Source organism: Ochlerotatus camptorhynchus, unplaced genomic scaffold (genome assembly GCF_037179485.1).
Source record: "Ochlerotatus camptorhynchus isolate MF236.1 unplaced genomic scaffold, CSIRO-AGI_Acam_v1.1 ptg000038l, whole genome shotgun sequence".
Lineage (NCBI taxonomy): Eukaryota > Metazoa > Arthropoda > Insecta > Diptera > Culicidae > Ochlerotatus > Ochlerotatus camptorhynchus.
Window position 1 is genome coordinate 221737 of NW_027040529.1, and position 18181 is coordinate 239917.

The following is an 18181-nucleotide window of genomic DNA, read 5'->3' on the forward strand; positions in this document are numbered from 1 at the left end:
ACATAAGGAAAATGACCGACACGTGCACCAAGAACGTGGAGGCCTTGAAGAATCTTGATCTGCCAGTCGCTGGGCTTGGGGAACAGATGCTGGTAAATCTCATTGCGGCGAAGATGGACAAAAAACTACGTGTCGCCTGGGAGGCTCGACAGAAGAAGGAAGTTCTGCCGACCTATGTTGCCACGCTGGAATTCTTACAAGAACAGTGTCGAATATATGAGAAAATCGACACGAAGCCGACGACGGAGAGTGTAAAAACAAAAGCAGTGGCCAAGAGCCACACGCTAGTGTCAACAAGTGAATCGAAAAATGAACATAAGTGTCAAGTGTGCAAGGCACACCATGAACTATGGAGATGTGAAACATTCAAGAACAAAAGTGTTAGTGAAAAATACGATGTGCTGAAAAAGTGCGGTTCCTGTTTCAATTGCCTGACGAAAGGCCATCGTACCAGTGCGTGTTCCTCGACACATTCCTGTCGTGAGTGTGGAAAAAAGCATCACACCTTGCTACACGTCGAGGACACTTCAAGCAAAGTTTCCACCGCTACGAAACCAGCAGAAGATCCAGCGACACCGGCTGTGAAATCCGAGGGGGATCCAAACGTCAGCAACCGAGCGGGGACGACGACTCTGTGCGCATGTGTCAGTGGTACACAGAAGCAGACTCTGCTATCGACTGCCGTGGTATTGGCCCATGGCTTGTTCAACACTCCGTACCCTTGCCGAGTGCTCCTGGATTCCGCATCGCAAATGAATTTCGTTACGGAGCGGTTTGCAAACCTTCTTTCGTTGAAACTGGAACCTGCTGACTACACAGTTAGCGGACTGAACGGCAATAATACACGAATTCGCCGTATGCTGCATACCACCATTAAGTCGTGTCACGGAAGCTACACTGTTGGCCTGGACCTGTTGGTAACCCCCCGGATCACTGGTGACTTGCCGGTGAAATCGTTTGATGTTTCGGAATGGCCTATCTCGAGCAAACAAGAGCTGGCCGATCCGACATTCTATAAGCGAGGACGTGTCGATATGCTTATCGGCGCTGAATACTTTTGGGATCTGCTGAAGAATGACCGAATTGAACTCGGCCCAAATCTTCCAGTGCTGACCAGCACCAAGCTAGGGTGGATTGCTGGAGGAATGATCGCGAACGATGCCCCTATTGTTGCACGCACGTTCTGCCAGATTTCCGAGGAAAACGAGCCGCTCATCGAACTGCTGAAAAGTTTCTACAAGGTGGAAGCCTGCGACGAGATCCGCCTATCTCCCACGGCGGATGACGAGAAGTGCTTGGATCATTTTCAGCGCACACACCAACGAACAGAGGAAGGAAGATACGTTGTACAGCATCCCTTCAACGAACGCAAGCACGAATTGGGCGATTCGCGTGAGATGGCCCTGAAGCGGTTCCTGAATCTGGAGCGAAAACTTGAGAAGCAGCCGGAACTTAAAGAGCAGTACTCTCAATTCTTACGAGAATATGAGCAGCTCGGACACATGCGAGAGGTACAGGAGGATCCGAGCGAGAAACCTGACTCGGTGTATTATTTACCACACCACTGCGTGTTGAGGCCCACCAGTACGACGACCAAACTAAGAGTCGTGTTTGATGGATCGGCTAGAACGTCTACGGGCGTTTCGATCAACGATGTTCTGATGACAGGGCCAACTATCCAGAAGGACCTCGTCACCATCCTACTTCGATTTAGAGGATTTCAGTACGTTTTCACGCTGGATATCCCCAAGATGTTTCGACAAGTTCGCCTTCATCCTTACCTGCGAATTTTCTGGCGGTACAATCGAAATGATTTTCTGACCGTTTACGAGCTACTGACGGTCACGTATGGTCTGGCATCATCACCATTTCAAGCTACCATGGCGCTCAAGCAAACAGCCCTGGATCACGAGAACGAATTTCCGGAAGCCGCCAAGGTCATCAAAAAGGGTACGTACATGGACGACATCCTGACGGGTGCTGATACTCTAGCTGAAGCGTGTCAATTGCAACGAGAAGTGACAAGTCTGTTAGCAAAAGGTTGCTTTGGCGCTCACAAGTGGTGCGCAAACCACTCCGATATTCTGCAAGATGTTCCTAATTCACTACAAGGAAACTCTTTCGAAGTTACGGATGACAGTACGAAGACGATTGTGAAGACTTTAGGCGTGACGTGGAATCCAGTTGAAGACTGGTTTTCTGTGTCTGTTTTTAAAGAAGATGATTCGGATATCGTGACCCGAAGAAAACTTCTAAGTCAGCTGGCCAAGATTTTTGATCCGCTGGGCTTCTTCGGTCCGGTGATTACGATTGCGAAGCTGATGTTGCGAGAAGTTAGTGTGATGCAGATTGATTGGGACGAACCAGTCCCCAACGATGTTGGTTCTAAATGGCGGAGCTTTCGAACGGAAATGACGATCCTGAATGAGGTGCACTTGCCGAGGTGGATCTCCTGGAAAGGTTCGTTCAAACTAGAACTTCACGGATTCTCGGATGCGTCCGACTTAGCGTATGGAGCATGTCTCTATTCACGTGCCGCTCTCCCAGATGGTACCATCCATATGATGCTGGTTTGTAGCAAGTCTCGCATACTGCCAAAGAAAAAAGCGAAGGATAAGGCCATCACCACTCCTCGTGCTGAGCTCCTGGCAGCTGTACTGCTTGCTAGACTAGTCGAGAAGTTCCTGGATTCTACGGAGTTGGATTTCACGTCGACCAACCTCTGGAGTGACTCGAAAATTGTACTGGCATGGATCAGAAAACGTCCTCAAGAGTTGCACACCTACGTTTCGAATCGGGTAAGTGAAATTCAGAAATTATCCCCGAATTGCAGCTGGCGCTACATTCCTACGCACGAAAATCCAGCCGACTTGATATCCCGAGGAGAGCAACCGAAGAAACTTGTGGAATCTAAGATGTGGTGGAATGGTCCCCCTATGCTCAACCGTGCCGTCATCGAGACGATGGATGAAGATGAGATCCCGAATGAAGAACTTCCAGAAATGCGGAATGGTGTTGTACTGGCTTTGTCTGCACCTACTGAACGAATGCAGATTTTTGACAAGGTGAGCAGCTTCATCAAGGTTGTGCGTTGCATGGCCTACTTGGTGCGCTTTGTGAAGTACATCAGGTCCAAGAAGAAGCAGGTGGTGAAGGGACCGCTCACTGCTCGAGAGACAGAGAAGGCGACTCTGTTGATAATACGCTTGGTTCAACATGAAATGTTCCAACCTGAAATTGCTGCACTGACGGACGGTGTTGAAACGAAGCATCGACTAAATGGATTGAAGGCGTTCTTGGACACCGAGCATGGTATTTTACGAGTTGGAGGGCGTATCAAACGAGCCTTCATTCCCTATGATAGCCGTCATCAGATGTTGCTCCCAGCGAAACATCCGATCACCGAAGCTCTAGTACGATACTTGCACCAGGAGAACTTGCACATCGGGCAGAAGGGTCTGCTTGCGATCGTTAGACAACGATACTGGCCACTAAATGTGAAAACTACGATTCGTAAGGTGATTCGGAATTGTGTATTGTGTTTCAAAGCGAACCCGCTTAAGACGACACAAATGATGGGTGACTTACCGTCTTATCGCATCAGACCTGCTCCAGCCTTCTCAAATACCGGCGTCGACTATGCCGGACCGTTCTGGATCAAATCGTCATCCACTGCGCGTAAGCCACTTATCACGAAGGCCTACGTGAGCTTGTTTGTGTGTATGCAGACACGTGCCATACATCTTGAATTGGTCTCTGACCTGACGACAGATGCGTTTCTTGCGGCCCTGAGACGATTTACGAGCCGACGTGGATACCCGAAAACGATGCGTTCCGATAATGCGACTAACTTTGTCGGGGCCAAAACCGAACTCCACGAACTGTGGCTGCTGCTCCGTAATCAGTGTGCCACCGGAAAAATCACGAGCTACTGCACCGGTAAGGGGATTGAGTGGTCCTTCATACCACCACGGAGCCCCCACTTTGGTGGCATTTGGGAGGCCGGTGTAAAGCAGGTCAAACATCATCTGACTCGAATTGTCGGCAATCGGAAGCTCAGCTATGAGGAATTGTACACCACGCTAACACAAATTGAAGCGGTTCTTAATTCACGACCCCTGGCGCCCTGTTCCGATGACCCAAACGATTACACAGCCTTAACACCAGCGCACTTTTTGATTGGACGTGAGATGCAAGCTGTAGCTGAACCGTCGTACTTGGATTTGAAGCAGAATACTCTCTCAAGATGGCAGTTGATGCAAACTATGGTTCAGCACTTTTGGAAACGATGGATTGCGGAATATTTACCGGAACTCCAGAATCGAGTTAAATGGTTAAGAACGAAAAAGATTTCGAAGGATGCTCTAGTTCTGCTCGTGGATAAGAACACCCCACCTCTGCAATGGGCATTAGGAAGGATTACAGCAACACACTCTGGAGATGATGGCGTGACACGTGTCGTTACGGTGAGAACGGCGAATGGAGTAGAGTTCAAGCGGGCAGTAACAGAGGTTTGCTTGTTGCCGTTAGACCAGGAGAATTGAAATCTACATTTCAACGCCGGGGAGAATGTTCGGCTACTTGAGCATCTCTAATACACACACGATCAACAACCGTAGGTACACTCTGTGCACCAAACGCAAACTAGACTCTACACACCTTTGTACGACAGACAAGAACAATAATAAAACATTGACGTATAATCTTTCTAGATGACGAGTCGCGTTTTTTCTCTTCTCGGAAAGGAAAATCCGGATTCCGAATTCCCGATAACAAATACAGTCCACTTAATCGAAGCAACAACCATTCTGTCTTATCATCGAGCAGATCACCTTCGACATCAATAGAACATAGAACCACTTTCGATCACTTTTCATGCTGTTTGTTTTGAATTGACGTGTTCATTTCGTCTTTCTTTGTAAAATGAACTTACTTACTTACTCGATCCAAATTCGTGCAGTTTTCCTGACTTTTGTTGATTCTTCTTCTTCTTCTTATTCGTATTTCAAGCATAATGCTTATCGCATTTTAGCTTATAGCGTGCTCTCAACTTAGTGTTCTAGATGCACTTCCACAGTTATTAATTGAGAGCTTTCGATGCTTGTACCATTTTTGCATTAGTAAAATTGTGTGGCAATTACAATCATACTCTATTGCCCAGGGAAGTCGAACAATTTTCCAACCCGAAAAATTCCCAGACCGGACCGGGAATCGAACCCAGCCACCTCCAGCATGGTCTTGCTTTGTAGCTACGCCTTTACCGACTGAGCTAAGGGAGTCCCCTGTGCACGTGGATGTCAAATTTATCATTGTCGGGTGGTTTGTTTACCCTTCAATATGGGCGTTTTTGGAATCGAGGTGACGTCTAAAGATCGAAAATAGATATGCGATGCCATTTTAAAATCCAAGATGGTGGCTTCCAGTTAAAAAAGTGAGAAATGCTGTCAAATACCATGAAAAAAGGTATTTTTTTAATCGGGGTGACGTATAGAGGATGAAAATCAATATTCGACGCCATTTTGAAATCCAAGATGGCAGCTTCCGATATCAGAAAAAAGTGGGAAATACTGTCAAATACACATCAATATTGGTATTTTAGGTATCGGGATGGCCTCTAGAGGCCGGAAATCGATGACCGACTCCATTTTTAAATCCAAGATGGTGGCTTTCGATTCCAGAAAAAGTGGGAAATACTGTCAAATGCCCATCAATATTGGTATTTTTTTGGAATCGGCATGTCGTCTAAAGTCCAGAAATCGATGTCCGACGTTATTTTAAAATTCAAGATGGTTGCTTCCGATTTCAGAAAAAGAGGGAAATACTGTCAAATACCCATGAATACAGGTCTTTTTTGAAGCAGGACGACGTCTAGAGGCCGGAAATCGATGTCCGACGCCATTTTTTAATCCATAATGGTAAGTTCCGCTTTAAGAAAAGGTGGGAAATACTATACCCATACATACGTATTTTTTTAGAATCAAGGTAACGCCTAGAAGCCAGAAATCGTTATCTGACGCCATCTTGAAATCCAAGACGGTGGCTTCCGATTTGAGGAAAAGTGTCAAATACCCTAAAATATGGGTATTTTCAGAACGGGGATGACACGTAGATACCAAAAATCTATGTCAGACGCTGTCTTGAAATGCAAGATGACCCATTATGTGGGTATTTTCAAAATCCCAGTAACGTCTACAGGCCAGAAACCGATGTTTGACGCAATTTTAAAATCTAAGTTGGCAGCTTGTGAAATACTGTCAAACACCGTGGGCATTTTTGGAACGGGGTGACATCTAGTAACCGGAAATCGATGTCCGACGCCATCTCTAAATTCAAGCTGGCGGCTTCTGAAATCGGTAGAAGTAGCAAATACCCTACAAATGGTGTCCAATATCGATGTTTGGCATCTGCGCGTCGTCCCCGTTCCGAAAATTCCTACACAGTTCGAAAAAGTAGTGTAAATTTCTGTTCAGTATGATGCACATAAATGGAGCGTCACATAGACAGCTAAAAAAAAGTAGTGTAAATTTCCGTTACTACGATGCACATTAATGGAGCGTCATATATCATACAAGTTTAGATTATAGATCGTGTAAATTTATGAGACATGTCATGCAATATTCCATATATTGTATGCAACTGTCCACTTTTGTTTACAACATTTCTTGCAAGCTGCTAGTTTACGTGAAAAGGAAGTTTACATGTATAAATTTACATCGCCAGTAAAATTCAGAATTTTTTGGTGAGTATCATATATTTTTTTTTTCCTTTATTAACGAGATTTTCAGCCTTAAACGCTGTACATACTGGAGAGTTATAACATGTAATAACGGTTGTCAAATATTTGCAACACAGAAACAACCATCAAGATAGCGTATTATAGTACGTTCAGACTACAGAGTTATAACATGTTATAGCGCTATCTTGATGGTAGTTTCTGTGTTGCAATTATTTGACAACCGTTATAACATGTTATAACTCTCCAGTCTGGACAGCGTTTTAGGCTGGTTCATCTCTAAGCACATATCATATAAGTTTACATTATATATCATGTAAAGTTCTGAGACATTCCATGCAAATATTGTATACAAAAGCTGTTTACAAGTTGCTCGGTTGCGGGAAATGAAATACGTGAATGAATGTTTACATCACTATTAAAAGTCAGAATTTCTATCAGTGTATATTCTAGGGTATTTGAGACTTTTCCTGATGGTTGCCATATTGGATTCCACAATGGCGTTGAACATCGATTTTTGGCATCGCCGCGTGGTCGCCGTTCCGAAAACACCCATATCTTAGAGTATTTGAGACTTTTTCTGAGCCCGATGGCTCCAACACTCGTATATTGTATATTGATCTTAAAAAACTGTCACCAAAATTCGCAAACATGATTCCAAATTTTCGTCTGACAAAGATTAACGAGGCCGCAGGCCGTACGTTGGGCAGGCCTGCTTTAAATCAATTAAACTGTATTTTACCAAACAGTTCAGCTGTAGAGATTCCGGTAAAATTTACCGAAGTCGATGATGATTCTAATTGTGTGGTTAGCGTGATTGCCTCTCACCCAAAAGGCCTGGGTTCAATCCCAGTCGGCACCGCCGGGATTTTCTGAGGTTTAAAATCTCTGATCACGCCTTCCTTCGGAAGGGAAGTAAAGCCGTTGGTCCAGGTGTGGGAGCTGCCTTTCTGGCGTCGGTAGCATTGGTATTGAGTACAGAAATCAAGATCGACGGAAAACAAACCAAGGGAAAAAGGAACCTGGTACGGCACCAAAATTCTCAGCTTATGAACCAGACGACGAAGCCGTCTGCCAAGAACTGCGGATTTAATTATCCAGCTAGCAGTTTTCTACCAACAGGATCCAGTATACAATTACAATACAAGTATACTCTCTAAAAGTTAGCCAATTCCTAAATCCTTTAGCTAATTTCTAAATTATTCCAGTTAACGCAACAACTTCCTTCTTCTGCGATTTTCTGCTCAGTAAGTAAAACTGGTCGTCGCAAGACGTGCTCGGTAGCTTACCGTTTCTGCTAACTGATTAGAAGGTCGGGAGTTCAATCCCAGGCCCGTCTCCTTCCTTGCAATTTTTCACTATACCATATTCTATCCCCATTGCTATTATAAATCTGCCAGCAACGTTTACCGGACGTATCCCATGGCTTTACCCTCCCCACTAACAAACCTCCAAGTTCACTGCATCCCTCTTAAGTAAGTGTCGAACAAACAATCCTTCCTCATCAGTTGCAAGGACGTGGCCAGGACAGTTCTGGATAATTGGAGATAGGGTTATTCCATCTAAGAGACCAAGATCAATCCCAAATCTCGGTCAATACGGTAACGGACGGAGATGGCAATCAGGGTTCACTCTAAGGGCCGAGAGGAGTTGTAATTTTTTTGACAAGCAATGTATTACGTATAGGAAAAACGTGTCGAAAGTGGAGGAGGGAAGTTAAAGTTTTCCTAAGTTTTGCGTGACATAATTAATGCATGGCCCCTAATCGATAACTCGATAACGCCTTTTCGTTAACGTCTGCAATGGGAAATTCGCATAGCAGGCGTTATCGAAAAAACGTTATCGAGTTATTGATTAACAACCCTGGTGGCAATACTCTCAAACAATGGTCTAGGATTTGTACCACCTACGAATTTGTACAACTTGCAAAGTAACCAAAAACCGTTTACCGCTTGGTCTCCGTGTCTTTCATATAACTACAGTTACGCAACTTAGGACTAAGTTAGCGTTTTTTAAAAAAGGTTTTTGAATTTCTTATTTTCTTCTAGATCATCTAGATCTTCTAGATCATACTTGTTCTGTGGTCTGACTAGAACTGATTTATTTCATCAGCATATCTTAACAGCTAAGCTATGAGGCTTATGTATAAATGATAATGAAAGGAAATCAAACACACGACATTGCTTTTGATTCGTAGGCATAACAATTTTGAATAATTGATTACGTGGCAACTATGGTGCTCCACTATGCTGTATGGTGCTGGTGGTAACTAGAGTAGGCTGGTCGGGTCGAATGATCTACCCTCCCATGGTGATTTTGATGAATTTTCTTCAAATTTCATATCTCCTGGGGCTGACAATATTGTTTATACATTGACCTCGATTTTTGTTATTGCTATTGATCAAGACTACTGATGCTACAATAACACATCTAAATCTCATCTAAAGGTGCTCAACAAATCTAACACTAGCAAATAAATCTTTGAAAAATCTTCTTTCTTTGCTCGCATCTACTTGCATCGCTGCATCATCTTTTTATAGGATATCTTCAGAATCGTCATCAATCTTCTTTATATCTACTCAGAGTGCGCGCAGCTAACCACAGCAAAACACATTTTTCTCCTGCATCATACATAGATTAACCCATGGTGGGTATATAAATGGTGATACAGCTTTGTCACTATATAGGCGAGGAGGTCGCGGGGGGGGGGGGAAGTGCGGTTTTAGTGCAAATTGTAAACAAACTCGGTCGCTGTCCCATACAAAAATCCAACATGTCTGAATTATGAATTTGACACATTAGAACACCTATATGTAGTCACCTTGGAGTAACCCCCCTCGACTAATGCAAATCAAGCTGAACATTGCATTAGGTCCTAAGTAACATTGATCGATTCCCTTCGTCGACTTTCTCTTTCGTTTCTAACTTGAGCATATAACCGTTTCTTGTTATGTTTGTCGTATTAGATGCTAGATAAAAGCTTCTTTTATCGATATGTGTGCTGAAAATACCTGGGAATGTCTTTACATGGTTGTAGGAATACAAAGAGAAAGTCGACGAAGAGAATCTGTCAATGTTACTTAGGACCTAATGCAATGTTTAGCTTGAAATAGTTTCAAATATTGTTAGGTTCCATTTTATGGATTTTTTCTCTAGGTAAATATGTTGTATCATTACCCTTTGTTTCAGTGTTAAGTTACCAAGATATTCCGGGGTTGGTTTATGGATGATATCTGTCTCTAGTACTATTAATCAAATCACTGAGCAATACGGTTTACTTCTTAATTCCGTGATGTAATTTGAAAAATATATGGTTGTCCAAATGTAGTTCGCATTACTCAAACTGTATTATATCAGGCGTAACATTTGATAAGGCCCTTAACACGCGAACCGAAGTACGCTCACGCAAACCAGCAACATCATCGGATAGGGGCAACTCTCACCGTTCCGAAAGTGGTATTGGTTTGTGTGGGCGTACTTTGGTTAGCGTGTAAAGGGTCTTAGAAAGTTTTTTTACAAATGCTTTTGTGCCGTTATCAAATGTTACGCCTGATATATGAACCTTACAAAATGCGTGCGTTGTTACTGCAGCTGGTTTTTCATGTTATGTTCACAATAATTCTGTAGTATAGTATTAGTCAGATTAGTTTAATTATTCCAGATAAATTCACTTTTTTGTAAGTGCAATTCGCATGTTTTGATTGAATCAAATTGTTGATATTGCAATTGATTTGCAGGATGCAGTAATTGGGAGTCACAAAAAAAATCTGAATCCACTTTGCATGTAATTTTTTGGTGATATAATAATTTGATTCATCATAGATCCTGATCAATCACCTCCCGGTTTGACGTTAGGCTCTTACCGGCCATATGGCAGTTTTGTAGAAGGCTCTGATTTCGAAATGAGAAACTTGCAAAGGACAGATCTTTTTTATCGAATCTACATTTGTTTTACTTGCAGTAACATGCAAATTGAGTGCAGTGCTATTCGAATTGTTTGGTTTTGGGTAATAGCTAATACTCTTTATAGATGAACCTCCGTCAATGTTAATTATTATGACAGAGTATTTCGAACGAACAGATTTATAAGGCCTGCATCTTCTAATTTTTTTATATTCCTAAGAGTAACTTAATCTTTGATATTGAACGGAGATGTTATTTCTAAGATTCCAGACTTGAACTTCCAATAATGATGTCAATATAGAGCATTTCGATAGTGAGCATGCATAAGGGCGTAAACGAGATGATCAATTCTCTTCGTAGATTTTCTCTTTAAATTGCTACAGCTAAGGGAAGCAATTTTTTTGAATGTGTCCAAAAAAGTGCTGTAACAGGTTGTATTGGCCATCAAAAGCAACAACAAACGCACCGAGAAATGTTAATCCAAGCGAGTTATTAACAAAAGAGAAAATCGACGAAGAGAATCGATAATTGCGTTTACGCCCTTATGCATGCTCACTGTCGATTTAATAAATCAGTATCGGTGCCCTTTCCTTTACTTTGTGCCAAAATGATTACTACTTTTATGATCGACTATATACATAATATTGGTAAAGGAAGTTTAAAGATTGTCTATGTGTGCCTTTGAAAAAGGAAGCTAAAAAGTTGTCCAAAAGCTGCCTGAAGTAGTCAAATCCGAAAATAGTCTCGATTGGACCGAGAATTGTTCCCACTGTCTGCTTTAGGTATCAATATAAACCTTTTTCTAACAATCATACCTGAATTTCCTGAAATATCTTCGGGTTAGTAGGTAGCGGTACCCGGAAGGGCTCCTGTCTTGCGTACCACTTTATTTGATGACATAGTTTTCTGTTGTGAGAATAAAGTGTGTCATAAATACTTGCAAATTACCCCACGACCATCAACGACTCTAAAAAAACCAAACTCACTTGTACTGAGGGTTCATCGGAAAAAGTGGTGAAATGCGTAGCACCGATAGGAACGCTTCCTGCAGTCGTTCCTGTATATCCTTATAGTTGTATCGCTTCCGGTTGGAGAACATTTCCTTTGAATTGCGAATGTATTTTTGATAGAAATCCGAGTACTCTGAAAATCGATATCGTTACTGTTTGGCGAATGGGACGCGGCCTAGTGGGCGCAGTCTGCTCGATTACCTTGATAAATATTACGTTTCATGTTCGGATCATAGACCTCGTCGTCAATTGATATCACCATGTAGTCACCACTGCTCAGAAGGTTCCTATTTTGAAGGCAGCGAACAAAGTCTACCATCTCGATGTAGTCCCCGACGAAAATGTAGACTGTAGAGGAAAGCAATTTGTTACAACCTAGGAGTAGAATCGTTCCCTTCTGTGATGTATATTTACTTCTCGTGGTAAGATATGTTTCGTCAACTATATTCTGTAATTTGTAAATTTTTGACGGTATGTAATCGGAGTACTCGCGAAAGTGATTGACAGTTAAATTATTTCCCTCAGCTTGCACCTAGGAAGGAAAACGCATAATTAATGACTGTGAAATTAATTGTCTGCGTCGCCCTTATACCTTGATGGCCTGTGCAATTTCCATACTCCAAGCGGGATGTTTACCGGCCACTATGGAAAAACAGTGCCAATTGTAAGCCATCAGCAGGGAAACCACACTTTTGGAAACCTTTGTAGCCGGGGGTAAAGTCCTGGCGAAGCTGCTGTAGACGGTTTTGTCGGAAACGGCAGCATCGGCACATTTCTATACGGTTTGCATCAAGACGTTTGTTAGAGAACGTAAATCGGTTGCCGCAATCCATTAAGATACTTACATACGATATCATGGGAATATCCCAGGCAGAGGCAACCAATGCCTCAGTAGTGCACGTTTCATCTGGTCCAATGAATGCCACAATCCCTTCATCACGCATCTCTGTCATTTTCCTGGTGATTGAATTTTGGAGCCAATTGGTAAAATGATGAACTGACTAGACAATGAACTCAAGACTTATGCAAAATATGAAATTTTCGCTCCACAGCGCATAAATGGTTCCAAATTGGGTCCTGATTAGCCTCTCAAAATTTGGACTCGTTTGGTTACAAACCGACTATGAACAAACCGGGAATCCAAACCTTTTGTTCATTCTATTCTACCCTTTTTCTATATTGCTCTGAGAGAAAGATCAATAGCTATTATTGTAGGAAATTTTCTCAGGCAATCATTTTAAAGTAAAAAGTTCAAAATTAATCTACATGTTTGCTGCGAGATCCAAGCATCGCGTTTAATTTTCACATCTGTATGACTTCTGGATGGTGAGATTAGTTCCAGTGAAAACGCGATGTGGAGGAATTCCATGAACCTTGTACTTAAGAGATTGGAAATCTTATGAATGATCAAGCATCTATTTATTCTTCACACAAATATTTATATCTTTTTAACAAAACTCAGGTAATCATGTCACGGTCGGTTTTGAGTTTAAATTGTCAGAAGATGATCAGCAACCGGCTTGGACTCAATTTGAGCACTGTGAAGCGAAAATACAAAATTTTGCATCACTCTAATCAACACTCATTACATGAAGAGTAATCATACAAACGTAGGACTTGTGATAGAATCCATAACATACCGAAAAACAAATCGAAATGAATTGAGCTGAAACAAAATGATGAAGCATACAATAATCAATAGAACACAATCTGAGATCATAATAATTCAACAAGTGTAACAAATCAATCAAAAATTGCTTCACACGTCACTTTCATACCTGATAGGAAAAGCCTTTAAAGACTTTTGGGCTCCGATGTCTACGGGTTTGAGTATGATTTTCCTTCCTGGAAGCAACGCGGTATCGTTGTTGATGGTCTCGATTGCCAACAGCAGGGCTCCGAGAATGACCTGCGGATGATGGCGTGTTAATGGCACATTAGTTGCATGGTGATGAGCACACTCATTAATCAATTGCGATATAAAATTTGTCTGACAGCTGGAGTGTTCCAATAAGCAATTTTTATTGTTCGGAGAATAATGCTCAATCAAAAACTAGAACATCAAAAGGTGTGCCATTTGCAGCTAAAAAAATTATCTCTGTCGATACATCTCAACAATCGTTAAAAGGTGAATTGTAGCTTATTCAACACAAAAATCGGACTATTAGCTTAATTTAGCTTAGATTGACTGCACATATCAATGGTTGCTACTCCGTGATTAATCAGAATTAGTTAAATTGCACAATGAACCAACTGAATGGGGCAGGGAGTGACCATCCATTCCCATTGTGCAAGTTTCAGTGATACCATATATTAAAGATCTATATCGGCGCCATTTGCTGCAATGTTGTTGCCTCAGCTGAATCCAACCACCAGCCTAAGTCACGTCATATGGTGGTGATAGCACCGACAAACCGACATAAATGACTAATAAGAATCGCATTCTCCTTTCGCATGCACACTGCGTCGACAAGTACAAGGTTCAAACAGTGCGCATAGCAGTGAACAAACAGTATATTGCTCTTGATCAATCCAATCTTGATCAGTGATGTTTAGTACTTGACACTGATGAAGTCTGCAAGTAGTAGACGAAATACGCGCATCTGTCAAAAGATAAACAATTATAACGGAATTAAATGGAAATAAACCAACACACTCAAAGCTGTTTTTGTCCTTGCACTTGGCTTGTACTCCAGCAGTGCTGCCAGCCATCAACCCTGTAACTAAGCACCGCCAGTTAGGGTGACAGAAAATGTTGCCGAACATTCAATATGTTTTAGAGATGATATAAAGGACAAACCCGAATTTATTGCAACGCACATAAGCTGCTGTAACTTTTTAACAACGGTAACAAATGACTTGAAATTTTCAGAGAAGATTCTTAGACGAATTTTTAGTGAGACGAAAATCTACCAAGGTTCTATGGCAAACTAATACCCACTTTTCAATAAGGGAATCCAAAAGCTGTCTTTAAATTTTATACTGTTGCGAAAAAGTCCATCATCAGAATTTCCTGAGGTTCTTTTCGAAGTTTTTAGAACTCTTTGAACTCTTTTGAAATTCTTCTCAGAAGTGCTCTGGAATTACTTTTAGAACTCTTCTTGACTTTTACTCACAACACCTTGGAATTGAAATTCCCCTTGAGTTTCAGTAGAATTTCCTCAGTATTATCCAGAAATTATTCCCGGAATGAGCTAGAAATTATCGGCAAACCTTTGCCATTTTCTTCAGAATACCTTTGGAATTTCACTCAAAATTTAATTTTCTCGGTTTTGTTTTCGGAATTACCATGGAACTATCTGCAGGATTCACTAGAAATTATCCGCTGAATTTTCTTGGAACACTTCCCAGAAATCCTTTTGAACTGTCCTCGGAATTCAATATCGTTGAGGTTCTTCTCAGATTTTTTTTTGAACTTTCCTAATAGCTCTTTTGAAATTCTTCTCAGAAGTCCACTGGTATTATATTTAGAACTCCTCATGATTTTTTTTTTCTCAGAACACCTTATAACTGAAAATCCTTCAGAAATTCTTACCCGTTTCTAGAAATTATCCTCGGAATTCGTATGAAATTTTGCTTAAAATCCCTTTGGAATTTCACTCAAAATTTGATTTTCTCGGAATCTTCTCGAAATTCAATATCCTTGAGTTTCTTCTCGGAATATTTAAGAACTTTTTTTCGTATCATTTCAGTTAAAGCCCTACTATCGCATCCATTTGACGAACCGATCGTCGTCAACATCGTCGATGGGATTAAATTGCCAATTTCCATTGGCTGTCTGAAAGTAGTTTGCATTGAAGAAGATGAACCACCACCGGAGCAAAAAATAAATAAAATTAGCTAGATTGAACAGTAGGGAAATGGTGGGAGGTGGACACTATACACCACGCACTTTGGAGTACTCCCTATCCACAGATTATAAAAAAATTGCCCATCCTTAACAAGATTCCTGTGCCCGCTAGTGACTCATACACGATTAAAACACTATACATTGTTTATGTGGGGTCAATTCTGGCATATTGTAGCATTGTATGGTCTCCCTTTTCAATCACACACGAAGAAAGATTAGAATCAGTAAAAAAAACAATTTATTTTATACGCCCGTCGTAAATTAGGTTGGGCCACCCATCCACTCTTCCAACATATAAAGCACGCTGCATGCTAATAAACATACACACATTAAAAGAGCGTTGTGAATATGCAATGGTTTCATTTGTAAACGATATCGTTTCGCAGTGCACTGACTTAACAAAACTGTTATCAAAATAAAATTTCCAAACACCTGCTCGGCAACTCCGAATTCAAAATTTATTTGCTATTAAACATCAGCACTCAAAATATGCAAAATATGGGCCATTAAATGCATTACAATTATTACAATCAATACTGGGAAACCATATACTAAAACAATATTTTAACTCCATACGGAATCATAACGCATAAGAAGAAAAATCGGAAAGCAGACACTGCTTGATTTTTATTTAAGACAAAATCATACTATGCCCCTAATTTGGGCCCATGCATAAATTCAGCAATCGACTAAATTTTCAATAGCGACCAAAAATAGCCATTAGTACCGTCCCAATGACGCGGTCATCTAGATAAAATTGATAAATAACAGATTTTTAGCGATGGGCCCAATCTTAGATGCATAGGCCAACATTAGAGCTATTTCCCCTATTAAAGAAAAAAAAATACTCTACATGTATTTGTACAAGTCTACGTGGCTTGACGAAATAAATAAAATGAAAAAAAAAGAATTGCAATGATCAAGTGATTAAGGAGAATCACACAATAAAAGTATAAATATACCAGCATCACTAGTTATTGTTCGGTTATTGGGTTAATCTCAAAGCTGTTTTTTAGCCTTTGGGTAGGCAAATTAATACGCACATCTTTTATTAATCTAAGCGTAGCCAACATACTGGCTGCAACGCTCTGATGCGACAATGAAATCCCACCCCAAGCTTCTCCCCTGATCCTATCCGTTGACGATGTATCCCTCTATCCTCGGCTAAGCCGCGAGTATTCGGCCCAACTCCCACTAGACATAGAAATAAGTGTAGAAATGTATTATCGGCTCCGTAAAGCTAATGCGATTGAGCCTTCCATAGAAACGAATTAGATAAAAAAAATAAGCCTAGCCTAGAGCAAGTTTCCCACCTATTGCTTCCCCCCCCCCTCGTCTGAACACGCTGGGAGGCATACACATTAATCGAAAATAACCGACAGTTCGATATCGTATACATTTGTCAAATACTAATCAAATCACGAGTAAATTAAATTACTCGGCTGTTGATTTGTTAGGATTATTCTAATATTAGAATATCTGTTGACTTTGCATTGTTGCAACCGATAGTGAACACACAGTTGAATGAAGTATTTATGGGATTCCCATATGCCATTCTCATAGAAACAAACCATAATTGAAATTTACGGTTCACACTGGCTCATCTACCCTATTCATTTGATTTAGTATGTAGTTCACAGCTACAGTAGATTGAACTTACCTTCGAGTGCACGTATCCTGCGAGAAATCCAATGGGAACCTCGTGTTCCGCCATTGAAAAAGCCGGATCCTTTTTTCTCCCATTAACCGGCGATATGTTCCAGCTTCCGTTATTGTTGTTATGGTCACTCATTTGCAGACAATCGCAACTAGCAGCATGTGGTTGCCGCAGGAGGCTAAGCGTTGCTCCGATGGACATCTGCAAACAGCACAGCTTGGCCACCATAAATAACAGCACCGAGAGGTGATGGAACTTTTGATTGCTTTGCTCCATTTTAGCACTGTATCTGAGGACGGTATGCCTCTATAGATAGGTGTTTAACTGTTTACGCACAGATGGTCTATCGCCTGCATTGGTGGCGTATGATGATGATTGATATATATTGATTTGCGAAAAGTTCCGTCTTCGGGAGAGCAACAAACGTGGGTTTACTTTTACTTTGAAGGAAACGGTTGGAGTGAGAAAGCATGCAGCCAATTGTGTCCAGTCCTACTAACATATTAATTACTCAAAAGCAGATATGGAAGATTTTCGTGGCGAAGCAAATAAAACCTGAAAAATTGAAAAATACCTATCATTAGCAATTTCTTACAAGCCAATCTGCTTATGGACAAATTAACGGAACCGAAAGTCAAAAGGCAAGTTACTAGTTAACACAATGGTTACTAAAACTTCGGATTCGCCAGAGCACCAATCGTGGATACTACATACTGCGACTTCGTGTGTGAAATTCTTATCCCACATAGAATTACATTTGACCCCGGTCTAGTTGTTAACATCCACACTTATCACGCCAAAGTCGCAAGTTAAAATTTCATCCCCGGGTAAGTCACGAATGACCCAAGTGTGTTAAAATAACTATAATAAACAAATAAATAAATAAATAAATAGAATTATATAAAGATTGGTGAACTACACAGTTCGAAAAAGTAGTGTAATTTTCTGTTCAATATGATGCACATAAATGGAGCGTCACATATTATATAAGTTTGCATTATAAATCATGTAAAGCTCTGAGACATTTC

General features: G+C 41.1%; 1 protein-coding gene across 1 annotated transcript in view; it reads right to left on the reverse strand.

Annotated features, from left to right (window-relative positions):
- The window catches only part of Gyc32E (Guanylyl cyclase at 32E), a 54869-nt gene extending 37440 nt beyond the window's left edge, over positions 1 to 17429 (reverse strand). Inside the window, exons 1-8 of the mRNA XM_065234590.1 lie at positions 17157 to 17429; positions 13425 to 13555; positions 12492 to 12603; positions 12239 to 12421; positions 12061 to 12178; positions 11848 to 11994; positions 11623 to 11779; positions 11452 to 11542 (exon numbers count right to left, since the gene is read on the reverse strand). Of these exons, the coding sequence (XP_065090662.1) occupies positions 11452 to 11542; positions 11623 to 11779; positions 11848 to 11994; positions 12061 to 12178; positions 12239 to 12421; positions 12492 to 12603; positions 13425 to 13555; positions 17157 to 17429 (1212 nt within the window). The remainder of the gene's footprint in view (positions 1 to 11451; positions 11543 to 11622; positions 11780 to 11847; positions 11995 to 12060; positions 12179 to 12238; positions 12422 to 12491; positions 12604 to 13424; positions 13556 to 17156) is intronic.
- Positions 17430 to 18181: the final 752 nt, after the last annotated feature.